This window comes from Stegodyphus dumicola, chromosome 7 (assembly GCF_044657685.1).
Source record: "Stegodyphus dumicola isolate Sdum_Otavi_A_Nest chromosome 7, ASM4465768v1".
In the NCBI taxonomy this organism is placed as follows: domain Eukaryota; kingdom Metazoa; phylum Arthropoda; class Arachnida; order Araneae; family Eresidae; genus Stegodyphus; species Stegodyphus dumicola.
This window is the reverse complement of record NC_140774.1, coordinates 99,831,353-99,847,066: the sequence shown is the minus strand read 5'-3', so window position 1 is coordinate 99,847,066 and position 15,714 is coordinate 99,831,353. Positions and strand designations below refer to the sequence as shown.

General features: G+C 36.9%; 1 protein-coding gene across 10 annotated transcripts in view; it reads right to left on the bottom strand.

The window, feature by feature from the left end:
- LOC118183342 (medium-chain acyl-CoA ligase ACSF2, mitochondrial-like) overlaps window positions 1–15,714 on the bottom strand; it is a 168,135-nt gene that overhangs the window by 105,856 nt on the left and 46,565 nt on the right. For 9 of the 10 annotated variants that reach the window (XM_085820633.1, XM_085820635.1, XM_085820636.1 and 6 more), the window contains 2 exons: window positions 14,164–14,312; window positions 7,628–7,719 (listed from right to left, as the gene is read on the bottom strand). In XM_085820633.1, the coding sequence (XP_085676759.1) occupies window positions 7,628–7,719; window positions 14,164–14,312 (241 nt within the window). The remainder of the gene's footprint in view (window positions 1–7,627; window positions 7,720–14,163; window positions 14,313–15,714) is intronic. The other variant, XM_085820639.1, reaches the window with a different exon arrangement.

Sequence of the window (15,714 nt, the reverse complement as noted above, 5' to 3'; positions counted from 1 at the left end):
GATAACCCCGTAAGGCAGTAAGCAAAGGGGCGTCCTTGCCACCTGCCCTGGGTAATTCAATTTGAATTAGCAGACACCTTTGCACAAATCATTTTAATTACAATTTATATCATCTAGAACAGCGGTCATTTCGTATGACTGCCGGGCTTTCTAGTTATAATATATCCAAGTAGAAATGCAATAAAAAGTTTGAATTCATGAACTTTGAAAAACAAAATTCGTTCAGATTTAATTTTCTAAGAATTTTATTTGATAAAATTTAGAGAAAAGTGATTCTAAATTTGTATTTGATAAAACTTAAAGAAAATTGAATTCTAAATTCTAAGAATCTTAACTAATTAAAAAAATTTTTTAATGTTTACTTCAGTCCTCAAAACTGACGAATTTAAAATTTTTATCAAATGCATTTGATTAATTATTAAACTATATAGTATTCAACAATGTTAAAACTCAAGAAACTAGTTTTAAAATACAGGGTGTCCATAACTAAACTTGAAATTTGCGAGCAGTCTGTAGCAAAAACAATGCAGCAGTATTGCATGAAAATTGGGTAATGGCAGAATGAAATTATGGGAATTTTATCGAGGGAAAAAAACAATGAGTTTGAAAAATCATCACTAGATGACGTTGTGCAATGTAAACTATTGGCATATGCAAATGTCGTAACCATAGTAATCCTGTGCGCACACAGCAACCCTATAAAGATGTGAGAGGCGAACCACAGTCATACTCTTATTTGTTCTGCATTCGTAGAAAGTTTGTTCCCTTTGAACTTTGTGTTCTGGGGACTGTAAAAGGTCATTGCGTGTCCTACCAGCCTCTCCATTACTTCTGACTTACTCGATTTTTGTTTTGGTAATTATGTCTTATCAGGTTCTGTGTTCCTCCTTACTTGCTTTGGGAACATTAAATGTCCTGACTCGGAATAGGGAGCTTACTAAAGCTATGTTCAATAAATTTGGGAAGTAGACAATACACACAGGAAGGGTATACGGAACTCTTTATTTTTCTCTCTTTACGATGATTTCCGGACTTCGGAATACAGTGACCAACCACTTGTGGTTTGAACGTAAGAATATAAAAATATTAACTAAACTCTAACTAAACTTAACTTTGGGTTAATCAAACAAGTGCCTACTCCAAGATTGGCCGTATATTAGCAAAAAGCCGTATGTAGTACAGATAACTGCTAACACTACGATACGTTTAAAATTATCAAGAGGATTAAATCTCTGGCCTTGAAGGCAACCAGCAACCGAGTAAAACTACTATGGCAAGCGGCCTGCTTCTAATAGCTCCTTCCTCTCTCTTGCTTGGCAAAAAGCCACAACTTAAGTACTTGGCGTTCGCAAGACAAATTTGCATAAATAAGTTAAAGCTTTTAATTCTGGCCGGAAGTAGAAAATAAGAAGTGATAGTAAAGATTTAAAATAAAATAAACGTTAGTAAAACTTAAGATCCTTACAGTCTATAGTCAAGTAAACTCTTGAGCGATTCAGAGAGCTGGAGACTTCTGTCCAGCACTCTGAACGTATCGGTGACGATCTGCTGGACTACGAGTTTCTGAGGAAAATATCTGGCTTTATAGCTACGTCCCAGCTACTTACAGAATCGGAGAAACTACCTGCCTCAATTAGAAATGAGCCTGAGGGAATTCCTGACGTGAGTAACGAAATAGAATGGACTACCCCAACGGCTAGCGTTAAGCGGCTGCTAGCCCTGACATTACTACGATCACGGTTAAAAACTGTTTCCAAGAACTTGCTGATATCTCGAATGACGAGACACAGTCGAACATGGATAACTGTACACATAATACCAAGCATGTGGTTAATGTGAAATTACAGCGCCAACCAAAAGCGAGGTGTGCAAAAAAGTTTGTTGGAATTCCGAGACAGGTGACCCTAACACTCAAACACACGAGGTTGCTGTCAGCAGTCATGATAATGTGGCGCCGCCATCTGTTAAGGCCGCTGAAAAATCAGCTCACGCGAGTATGTCTTTGGCAGAAAACGTAGCTCGGCCAATCAGCATTTTGGATGAGATCACGTGCCCGGTTGGGTCAATGGATGATGATGAAACTCAGACTGGAGCAACCCGAATTGAGGGTCAGGTCACTTTCCCGCACAGGACTTCGAAAATGCCGCCGATTTGCATTCGGGAATGCAAGTACAACTGGAAATCTTTCACTGAACTACTTGAAAAGGAACAACTGACCGATTTCACCGCGAAAAAGAAAGGTGAAGGCAACTATGAGATACACACAAAAAATTCAGACACCTTCCGAAACATGACTGCTCTTTTCGACAAAAAAGAACTTTCTTATCATTCGATCCTTCTCCCTGAGGAGAAGAACCTCAAAGTTGTGATAAGAAATCTTCCCATTGATGCGAAACCCACTGACATTCAGGAGAAGCTCCGTGAAAAAGATTTCACTGCGGTCAAAGTGGAGCAACTGATGAAGAGCAGAGAAAAAGATGGGGCTAAAATGCCCCTATTTTTGGTCACTCTCCCTAAGAACCCTAGGAACAATGAGATATACCATCTGAAATATCTAATGTACTTGCACATTAATGTCGAAAGATATCGTGGTCGGCGTGGGCCGACACAATGCTTTCGATGCCATCACGCGCAGGCGGCCCCCTCGCTCTTGTAAATGTGCAGGCCCTCATAAAAGCCAGGACTGCACGGAACCCAAAGTTTCTGAACTGAAATGTTGTAACTGTCTCGGGAAGCATACCAGCAACTGGAGGGGTTGTGAGGCCTTCCCAAAGCAGAAACCCAGTCACCACGAGTTTGAAGAAAGGGTCATTATCAATAAATCCTACGCCCAGGTTGTTCAAACTGATATTTTCGCTGGGAAAATTTAGAAAGCTGTAGCGGACGCTCAGCAGGTCATGAAGAACCTCTCTGATCTTATAGCGCTTCTACGCAATACAACTACCATGGCTGAAAAGCAAAATACAGTGAGGCGCGAAACAGATAAATTATGAATCGTAGGTCCTTAGTAAAAACGACCCCAATGACAATCATGACATGGAATGCGCAGAACATTATCACCAAAATTAGAGAACTGCAGGATTTTCTCACCCACTACAACATTGACATTGCACTAATCAATGAGACACGCTACGCCAGCGCACTCCCTGACTATTGCTAACTATTGCAGTAAACGCTGCGATAAGATCAGACATAGAGGCGGAGGTGCCGTAATCTATGTTAAACGGAGTTTGGACTCCTGCTTCTACACTTCTGACGATTCTCATGGGTTTGAAGAAGTAAGGGTAGTCGTACGGATTCTATTTGGGGAAATATGATTGTATGCGCCCTTTACAAAAGTTCAGATCTCAGGCTGCAAGATCAGCACTTACAGAATTTACTAAATAACCCCTTTATCACCATAATCGGAGGTGATTTTAATGCTAAACACCTTAGCTGGGGGTGCCGCAAAACAAATAAAAACGGTGAAATCCTTCAGAACTTCTTGTTCAATTACCCATATTACATTCAACCCCAGAAGATTTTACTTTCCGGCCTACTCACCCAAGATAGTATCCAGACATTCTGGATCTTTTCCTCACATCTGATAACTTACCGATCTTTTACGGAAGTAATCAATGACCTTTCTTCAGATCACGTGCCAGTTCTGGCATACCTGAGTATTAGCAGGCCTGAAGCCAACACCACTTACAAAATTACTGATTGGGACAAATTCAAATCCGAAATTAACAATCACCTCCCCAAAATAGAACTACTTAAAAATACACATGATTTCGACCAGGCCATCACAAGCATCACCACCTGCATTGATAAGGTATTGCAAAATTCTACTACAGAAATTATTAATAAAAAACACTGCTTCAAACTTCCGCAAGAAATTAAATTAATTAGCCAATCACGAAATAGACTCCGCAAGATCTTCACCCACTCACGTGACCCGGCTATTAAATAGCAAATTAATAAACTTAATTGCTATATTAAAAGGTTAATTGACTCCCACCAGACTAAACTTTGGAATAATAAACTTGAAAAATTAAATGCGGAAGACGGAGAATTCTGGAAGTCCCTCCGTTTAATGAAGTCGACGAAAACAAGCAACAAACCTCTACAGGACGACATTGAATTCGAATACAGCAACAAAGACAAAGCAAAAGCCTTTGCCACCCACTTCGCCAAGCAGTTCACTTCAAATAAGACCCCTTCAGACCGAAATTTCATCAATCACATTAACATGTTTGTCGATAATTGGATTAACCAGCCCAGTGTCAAAAATCTCCCTGTTTTTACCTCTCCCACAGAAGTTAGCTCTATTATAGCTAAACTTCATAACAGAAAAGCACCTCGGAAGGACAAAATCCCTAATTCAATGATTAAATATCTGCCTGGTAACTTCATAAACAAACTCTGTAGCATTTACAACGTCTGCCTGTACCTATGCTATTTCCGAGCTGAGTGGAAACAAGCGCTTGTCATCTTAATTCCCAAACCCGGAAAAGATAATACAAGAGTGGATGGGTTTTGCCCAATCAGCTTGCTTCCTGCATTGGGAAAGATCCTAGAGAGGATTATCTGCAGAGGACTACAGCCAGCCCTAAACGCGCTTCCAAACCAGCAGTTTAGTTTCCGTAAAGGGTTGTCTACAACCACTCAGCTTGTCAGAATCGTTGAATTTTTAAGCGCGGCTATTCATAAGCACCGACAACTGCTTTTCTTATGCTGGACGTGGCAAAAGCCTTTGACCACGTCTGGCATAACGGGCTTATCTACAAACTTGCTTCCCTCGATCTCCCCAGGGAAACGATTTTGGTTCTTCACTCCTTTCTAAGTGATCGATCCTTCTATGCCATGCAGGGTAATGTTTATTCTGAAAACACATTAATTAAAACCGGCACCCCCAGGTGAGCATCCTTGGGCCTATTCTCTATCTTAGATATATTAACGATTTCCCTATGATTGAAAATACGAACTTCATCACCGCCTTCTACGCGGATGATACCGCCATTCTTTCTAGTTCACTTAATCCACGACATGCCATGATCAGAATACAAAACCACACACACGAGATAGAGAAAGGGTGTCGCAAATGGAGATCGTCCATTAATGCCACAAAATCCAAATTATTACTGATAGGACGGCACAGAAAAAAAAAATTGATGCAGATCTGACCCTCTTTAATGAAACAAAGCTACATACCTGGGAGTTCGTTTTAACGGTTCGCTTACATGGGGTCCTCACATTTCCATGACCACCGGGAAAGCCATAGGAGTCTCTAGGAAGCTCCGAAACTTTTCTGACGCCTCCTCACCACCGGATCTTGCTCGCAAGAAGCACATTTACACATCAATATTAAAACCCATCCTTACAACATATGCCTTCCCTGCATGGTGCTCTGTTCCCACCTCCGTATTAAATAAATTACAGGTTTTCCAAAACAACTACTTACGAAAAATCACAGGAGCCCCCTGGGTCGTTCGAAATAAACAGCTACACAGAGACTTTAAACTCCAAAGTCTGGCGTTATTCATCAGTAAATTAAAGAATAATTTTTTCAGCAAAGCCATCACCAACGCGGAGGCAAATTATTCAGACAATTTTAAGTACGAGGTCCTAGAAATTGACATCAATTTTTAAGGCCCTATGCAACCCACATTTATCAGAATCCCCCATAAATAACCTTAACTTCTTCCAGCCAATATCAAAGTACGACATTTTCATTTACACTTGCCTGCGCCACATCTACACAATCTTCCTGCAGTTCCTTGTCAAAGTATTCCTGCGAAGCACTATATGTTATGTCTCCTCTAACAGGGGTTATTTGAGGTGCCTGTAATAGCGGGATATAATTCCTGCTGAAACAGGCATATCAAAGTATTAAAGTACGCAGTCATACTCATTTCTAAGTCAAAAAAGATGACGTTGACTTTCCAGGAACGTGCTTTAATGGTGAAATTGTTTTGCCAAAACGGAGACTCTGCTACCGAAGCATTGTGGAAATTTTGGTATTTGAAGCGGTTACGAAAAAAGCCACTTACTAGTCAAGAACTAACACAAGCATGATTAGGAAATTTGAAGCAATGGGAACTTTGGGGATTCAGCCAGGAAGGGGACGAAAGTGTGTTGCTGCACAGGTAATGGATGATGTAGCGACGCAAATGGAGGAAGACAGATCGCAAACCATCGGCAGCACAAGTGTTCGGCGAATTGAATTCTGTTGACCAACCTCCTTCCACGGTTCATAAGATTCTTCAAAAGGTCTTACACTACTATCCCTATAAACTGTCGCTAGTGCAGCAGCTCTTACCAGCTGATCTGGATAGTCGACAAACTTTTGCGTTGCGGTTTCGTGCGCGAGTTGAATTCTAGGATGAATGGCCATTATGATGAAAGAACATTTTATGGACCAATGAGGCCACTTTTATATGGAAGGTGCGGTTAAGACGCACAGCTGCCGTACTTGGGCTGCAACAAACCCACATCATTGCCTACAAATTCCATTACATTCTTGGCGTGAAACGGTATGGTTCGGCTTTAATGCAGCCTTCATTGTGGGTCCGTTTTTTTTTTTCCGAAGAGCACAGCGCCGCAGGCCTTGTGAACATGCACCGTTACCGGTCAACGATACGCTTCATTATTAGAGCAATCCGTTATTTCGGCTCTTCAAGGCAAGGCGATCTGATACAACCACAGTGTTAATGCAGGATGGTGCTCCTTCACACATTGCCCGTTGTGTGAAACAAGTGTTCCGCCGCCATTTCAGTGACGATAGAACTGTCATCCGGCAATTGCCTACAGTTTCGACTCCTAGATCCCCCGACTTCAATCCTTGCGCCTTTGGTTTTGGGGATACCTCTACGCCGTGGTCTACCGTAATCCCATCACATCTCTATCCAACCTTAAAGAGAGCATAGAAAGTCATGTGCATAACATTCCCCACTTCATTCTACTTTCAAAAGTCGAACATGCGATTTTACGCTTCCAATTGGTAGCAGACAATGGTGGATATCATATCGAGCATGTTTTGTAAACTTTTGTAGATTATTTATATGTTCTCACTAAAGCTATGCTATGCTACCTAGGGGTGGTTTTTAAAACACATTGTTTTTTATCCCCTCGATAAAATTCCCATAATTTCATTCTGCCAATACCCAATTTTCATGCAATTCCACTGTATAGTTTTTGCTACAGACTGCTCGCAAATTTCAAGTTTAATTATGGACACCCTGTACATATAATGCTAACTCTCAAACATTAAGGCAGTTTTTTTTAAAAAATCTGACATTAAACAGCATGGTCTTTGTGGAAATTCGGAATATGCCTCTGATTTAAATACTGATGAAAAGGCATAGATTTTTCATGTTTTGCCAATATGTAACGTGAATACGAGACATCTTTCCTTTAGAAATCCTCCACAAAAGCATCTCTTCCTTTAGGTAGATTTCTGTAGTGTGCTTAACCATAAACAATTAACCTAACCTAATCTTTCTCTATAACAAAAACAATTTTAACAACTTATATTCTGCTATGTAATCTTAGATCAAATATAATTAAATTCTAAAGAAAACATAGAATTTTTACAAGAATCAAACAACAGAAATTTTACTTTCAAATATATATAATTTTGCAATACCTTGTTTTAATGATGAAACATGGGGTTTGATTAATTTGTAATTGCTTAACATGTCTACAAACATAGTTGGTGTTCCATACACTGCTGTACATCTATAAGGTAATATACATATATAAGAAATTAAAGGGAAAAAAAAAAAATTAAAAATATGTATAAAGTATTTAAAAGTAATCTTGGGTTTATAAAATATTAATAACTGTTACAATAAGTGGACAAGCAAGTACTAGAGTAATACCCAGATGCTTCAATTGCTTAATTGCTTATATCATGCACAAAAAGCATAAGAAATTATCAAGTTGAGAATAATTTTCTGATACTCTATATTAGATTTTTATGCACTGAGTATTTGAATGAAATTAAATTGAAAGAAAAATACACCAGTGTAAAACTTAAAATTAGGCAAACTTCATGTAGCTTTTTAGAATAATTACTGTAGCATACTGATAAACAGGGAACATCAAAAGATTTTTTTAAAAATTGAACTTATTTACAGAATATATACCCTTCTCTACTGAATATATACAGAATATATACCACTCCTCCCGAAAAATTACAATCTGATCTTTTAGGTTCCACCTGAATACCTGCCTTTACACATTGTCTTAAAAATAGTCTTCTGGCATCTTATCTTAAGACACCATACTCCATTTTAAAATATGGTATCATCACTATGTTATCATCCAATGCCCATATCCATCTTTATATGACATAACTTCAAATATCTCATGGAAAATCAATTTACTTATCAAACACAACAGAAAAATAAAACTTGCATCTGGTCCTTTAGATTCCACATAAACATTTGAAAAGGTGTCACATAAATATACCTGCAGCTTCAAATATACAGAGAGATGCACCCAAAAATAAAAACAAAATTTACTTAATGAAAAAAAAAATTTTTTTTCCAGTGGCAGATTGTAAACAGTTACAGTGTAACACAGTCCATTAATCTATACAAGGCCAGATGTGGTGGTCTCTTTATTATAGAGGCACCTAATAGGTGGACCACTATCACCTGACGACAGTTACAACCATGCCTTCTCCGTGATTCCAACCTAGGCCTTTCGGTATCGCAGTCAGGCTTTCCTAACCACTATACCGTCTGAGTGCCCTTAATGAAAAATACTTACTTATATATATTGTTCAGCAGCAATTACAGGGAATCTACAAAAAGTGTTGAATTTGACTGGCATCAATAAATAAAGAGCCCACATGGATTAACTAGTTTTTAAAGACCAATAAGATGAAACTTCTAAAATAAACTCGATTATTCATATAATATAAAAATATGTTGCTAGCATATGGGCTCATAATAGATTGAATGCATGCAGATTGATAAAATTTACTTTATAAACAGAAACACTTTACAGTTCTGAAAGCTTTCCACAAAAATACTTGTGCAGCTCTTCTCAGTATCACATGGCAAACAATCAGTAATTTCACTTCGAACTACTAAGAATGTTTAACACAACGCAATGCAAATTGCATCTATCTAAAAAGGCAAAACTCCTGTGGAGATCTCACTATTCCAAACTTATGCTAAACTAAATGACTGAGAAACTGATACTCTATCCAGTCTTTTACAGTATTTCCACAGTCACTGAGAAATCTCTAATACCTTCCACTTCTCGAAATTACTGGAAGGCATACAAGAGCCAGATATGATTACAGTTACATAATGGGATCAATTACATTTATTTAATTACAATACCAATTTACATTTATGCAGGGACATGACACATTAATGCAGAAAAGTGGATTTACTTCAACAAAATGGGCTGAAAAGGAAGTTGGTCTGAGCTCGGTGAGCCCGCTGGCAGCACCACAAAGTGCAATTTGACTCATGTTTTTTATCTCGTGGGATTGCCGTGGTAGTATCGACACAGAGTATTTGGAAAAGGTAAAACCCTTGACAGTAAAGTGTACAGTGAGATGTTAGTCCGTGTTGACGCTGCTATCAAGGAGAAATGTTGAACTGAGTTCTGGCACAAAAAGGCAATGTTCCATAAAGATAATGCAAGACCACATGTGTCTGCATTCACTAGCTGGAGTCTATATGGACTTGAATGGGATTTTCTGCCACACTCGACATATAGCCCCGATATCGCTCCTTCAAACTTTTTTTTTTTTTTTTTTTTTTAACACCTGCAGCTGGTGCTATCTTCCATTCTGCACAGGATGTCCAAAATGAGATTGATCTGTTTTTGGACTCCTGTCCACCAAGTTTCTGGGCCAAAGGCTTTGAAAAACTACCAAAACATTAACAGAAAATCACAGATTTGGACGGTGATTACTACCCATACTAAAGGATCTGTTTTTATGTTTTTTTCACTAACATTATCAACAACGTTTTTTGGTGGAAAACTTTCATTACAACCAGATAATTGAGAAATCTGAAGTCTGTGATTGAGAAATCTCTGGGTGCATTGCAGTGAAATATAAAAATGAAGAATCAGATATGAGAAATCATGAAATTGCATTTTAACTTAAACTAATGACTTCAAGTGATGTCATGAAATATGTTGAGCAGTTAAGACATTATTTCCCAGGAAGGCAATAAAAACAACCTATGTAATACAAGCCCTATTTGATTTCATATGGAATCATTTAAAACACAGTAACATGTACCAGAACATATACAGTATACTGCACATGTTCTCAAGGCTCTCTGTATTCAGTGACTTTACAGCAATCAAGTAGTAAGTTACACAATACTGGTCGTTTGACTCATTCATATCCCAGTTAATGAGTTGCTTATAAGCATTAATGATTCTCATGTCTTTATGTGAATTAGATATATACATATTGCTTACATTTACAAAAACTTAATTTTGTTTCATGTGATTCAAAGTATAGTGTTTTAAGCATAAAAATATAGATTTAAAAAAAATTATATAAATGTATTAAACAGAAAGAAAAGAGAAAACATTTTAACACAAAAAAAGTTGTGTTATTAAATGCTAACTTCATATTTCTTTCCTACTGAAATCCTTTTAATAATTAATAGCCTTGAAAAATATTAAATAGGAACTTTTTGCTTAAGTTTTAAAATATTATACTACAGTCAAAAGTCGTTAATTCGGACACCCATAATTCGGAATGATCTATAATCCGGACATCAAAACTAAAAACTTTCTGCGCATGCGCCACGTTGACACATGCGCAGAGGCGTTCACGCGTGCGCGTAAGACCTTTTACGACTGCGCATATGAGTGTGCAGAATACGTTTTCGCGTGCGCATTTTATGTATAATGGACGTATAAGCTAAAATTATCTAATTATCTATTTCAGTTAATGTTGATGATTGCGTTGTTCCTTAATTTTCGAATTGCATCCGGCTTATTATTTTTTGCAGACTGTAAGAGCAATTTTATAAAAGTAAGCTTAAACTTTCGATTATATCAAATAGAATTTCCGATATATATTTGTTAATATGTAAAGGATCTAAAGCGAAAGTATGTTTTGAAATCCGAAATCTGTTTATAAATTTCACGTTGCTGGCGGCGGGCGCCTAATGAATTGGAAGTTGATTTGTCAGCACTATCCTTATCTTCAGCGCAGATGTTTTTATTTTATTTGGCTTATAATTCCTTACCAAATGTAGTATTTCATCTCGATATGCTCCGTCTTTGATATGATTTAAAACAAGTTCCTCATCATTATAATTCGCTTCCGATAGCGAAGAAAAGTGACAGAGGTTATTGAAAACAAAAAAATTTCGATTGACAAATTAGTCAGTGTTCTTGACACAGCAATTATAGGACTTGAACGGCGGAACTTTGTAACTGAACAAGAAATTATGTCTGTTTAATAGAATTAAATAGAAAGTATTATCACATGAAACGAAGCAAAACTTAAACAACTTACATTGAAAGAAATGTTTAATAAAGTAAACAAATAAATATTAAGCTTTTTCTTTTTGCAAATTTTGATACCCTTTAGATCATAATTGTTCTTTATTTCATAAATTACGGTTTCACATTTTTAATTTTAGAATTTCTGCATGCCATCTTACGAGATTTAAACTGATGATCTATAATCCGGAAAAATCGATAATCCGGAATCGAGGAAGTCCCGACGAGTCCGGATTAACGACTTTTGACTGTATTCATGTGATAAAGTTAACTAGAATTGACAACACATATGTTATTGTAAATTTATAAAAATATTTGTTTGTCATTTATTATTAATTTTTGGTTTTAACAACTTTTTGGTTTTTATCAGTTTTGTATGAAACTGCATTTGTCCTTTGCCTCATTTTATTGAAATGTTCTGTATATTTTTTGTATATTTTGCAATTATTTTTGCAATTATTTTACATATTTGACAGGTTTATTATTTTGTAATACATTCAAGTTTGAGTAAATACACAATGGAAACATATACATAGTACAAGCTAAACAAGAGCCATACTACACTCATGTCCATAAATTAAGGATAATGCAAAATCAGGCAAAGGAAGAATTAGAAGCAAACAAATTTGACTTATTTGTAAAGCATTTTTATTAAACAAAAGGTAAAGAGCAAAAAAAGATGCTATATATTTGGTATTATTAAAAAAATTAGCGATTTTTTCTCCCTGGAGCAAATTACAAAAAAAAAAAAAACCTATTTACAAAAAAACCAATATTACATGGTTGGTATGATTGTTAATACATTGTATGTCTCCCAGACGATGCAATACAGTCCGTACAATGCCTAGGCATGCTGAGTATCAAATTATCGATCTGATCTTGGGGGATATTACACCACTCAAAAAGCAATGCTCTCCGAAGTTCTGGTAGACATGTAGGAGGAGGTTGACGGGCTGCAACTCGTCGGCGAAGCATATCCCACACGTGCTCTACTGGATTCAAGTCCGGTAAGAATGCTGGCCAATCCATACGGGTGATATCCTTCGATTGAAGGCATTCGCTTACGATGTTTGCATGGTGAGGACGGGCGTTGTCATCCATAAACACAAATTGTGCGCCCGTGGCGCCCCGAAACAAACGTACATGTTGTTCCAGAATGACGTCCCAATAGATTTGGCTTGTCATGGTTCCAATTTGAACATGCAGGTCAGTTCTGGAACCCAGAATAATTCCACCCCAAACGAGCACTCCTGCACCACCGTAATGGTGTCGTTCAATGATGTTTTCTTGGTGGTAACGGCTACCTGAGCTCTCTATATGGAAGTCTGGCGAGAATCAGACTGCAAGCTAAACCTGGACTTGTCGGAAAACATCGCACAAGCCCACTGTTTCGGTGTCCACAATGCATGCTCTCTACTCCAGGCTAACCGCAGGCGACAGTGAGTTGCAGTAAGTGGAACGCATCTGACAGGTCTACGAGCATATAGACCAATCTGCCCTAAGCATCTGTACACGGTCTGCCTTGAAATTGTCGTACCAGTGGCTGAAGAGACAGGTCTGTGGCTGGGCTCCGCCTGTTTCTTTTGGCAGTAACTGCCAAATACCGGTCCTCATTCGGCGTTGTAACTCTGGGGCGACCTGTGCTGTAACGTCTATTCACATTACCATCATCTTGGAATTGTTGCCAAAGCCTGAAGAATGACACTCTGGGCAATTCCAAGTTCGTCTGATACTTCCAGTTGGGTACGCCCACATTCCAGACGGCCGATAATTCTACCATGTAAAAAATCATCCAAATGCGTCCGTTGTGTCATAACTGTTCGGTTATTGCACTGAAATGCTTATAAAGCGCCTGCGAAAAATTTTACTTCTTTGCCTGTATTCCTTATATATCACTCTCTTACACTCTCGTCATTGTGACGTACCATCGGTGTCATCTGGTTACTTCCTGAAATTTGCATACGACTCTTGAAGATGTGTGTAGTGATTTTACAGGTGATATATTTATTTTAGAGATCGATTTCCACGTGACTCCGAATTATCCTTAATTTATGTCCCTGTCTACTAGACTCTAAATACAAATTTTTGTTGTTAAGTTGATGATATTTAATTTCTTGCTTTATTTAGCGGCATTTTGTTAGTTTAGAAAAACAAGTTACTGTGAGCCTAGAACACATGAAACAATATTCCCATTCTGCTTGCCCTAAGCAAAAGTATAAATTTAGGAAATAAGAAGCTCTGAAGCAGCTCATATGCAGTAGTAGTCAAGAGCTCTCTTGATTTTAAATACTTAGTGAGAAAATTTGCAATTCCTTTTGTTCTTTTTAAATGTGATGTAGTAAATTCGTGGCAGTAAATGAAAACCATACTTTTAGGTCTGAATCAAGAAACAGATTTTACATAATACATAGTTTCTGTTTATCAATTTAGTGAATGTGTACAGCATGCACATTGGCATACAATGATCAGCAAAAAATGATCATATAAGTATTAACGGAAATGTAATTACATAGTGTTTATGGGCTTACTATTTTTTCAGACCTTTATGCAAATAAAAGTTAATTTCAATGCTTTAATTTAGTTGAAATAGAATTGTTTACAAAATTCTTTATATTTGTTAATTAATGAACAGAAATATAAACCAAAAGGTAGCCAAAACGATTTCAAATTTTTCATACATACTTGCATTTTTCAATCGTCCTTAAAGATGCTTCAGCATTAAAACCAGCATAAGGAAAAATACAAGTATTTTGAAATACAACCGAGCCCAAAGCACCAAGCACATTTCCAAAGCTATGAAATACAGGAACCTGACAACAGACAATTGGTTTCTAGGGGGGGGGGAAAGAAAAAAAAAAAACAGAATGCAGAATGCCGAATTTAAAAAATACTTAACATTAAAATGATGAAAAGAATATTTCAAGTACTTTCATACTGAACTTGTTTGATTATGAATCACATCATTAAATATTTTCTACTAAAATTAACATACAACTAAAAATATAATATTTAAGTGAAAAACGAAGAAACAGAACTGCATAATAAAGGATAGGCTTAGAATACTAGTTTTTATCTTTGTACAATTTTTGTAAGATTGCTGACATTTTTATTTTTATCTTTTTTTAATTACAGAAGACTTTGACAGTACAGTAAAAAAGCCAAATAAATTTTATACAACGACGAAAATAGGTAAAAATAATCACATCATAAATGCAAATTATACAGTTAAAAGTCTTTAATCCGGATGCGTATAATCCGGAATGCTCTATAATTCGGACCTCAAAGCTAAAAACATTCTGCTCATGCGTCAACGCATAACGCGTTCACGCATGCGCGTAATACCTTTACGCAGGCGCATAATACGTTTACGCAGGCGCGTTTAATGTATAACGGACGGTATAAGCTAAGCTAAATTTATCTAATTATCTATTTCAGTTAACGTTGCAGACTGCGTTTTTCCTTAATCTTCTAATTGAATCCGGCTTATTATTTTTTGCAGACTGTTAAAGCAATTTTATAAAAGCAAACTTGAACTTTCGATTATGTCAAAAAGAATTTCCGATTCTGGAGCTACCAAAGGCTCTATAAAGTGAAAGCATGTTTCGATGTCCATCAAACAAAAAGTGGAATTGCTGCAAAAAATGGATAAAGGCATATCCTTTGTTTCTCTAACCATTCCGAAATATGTTTATCAATTTCACGTTGCTCTGTGGGGGGGAGGAACGCCGCGGGGCGCAATGAACTGGAAGTTGATCTGTCAGCACTATCCTTAATTTCAGCGCAGATGTTTTTATTTTATTCGGCTTATAATTCCTTACTAAATGTAGTATTTCATCTCGATATACTCCGTCTTTGATATGATTTAAATCAAATTCTTCGTCATTATAAATATCACGAATGCACAACAAATATTTTTCTGGTTGCAATTTTCTAATTTCGACTATGCATAATGTATGCTTTACGCATGCGAGCGTTAAAAGAAATGTTTAATAAAGTAAACAAATGAATATTAAGCTTTTTTTTTGTAAATTCTGATACCCTTTAGATCATAATTGCTCTTCATTTCATAAATTAAGGTTTCATATTTTTAATTTTATAAGTTCTGCATGCCATCTTACCAGATTTAAACTGATGATCTATAATCCTGAAAAATCGATATCAGGAATCGCTGAAGTCCCGACGAGTCCGGATTAAAGACTTAACTGTCTACTTTTAACTTTTCTAGTCTACTTT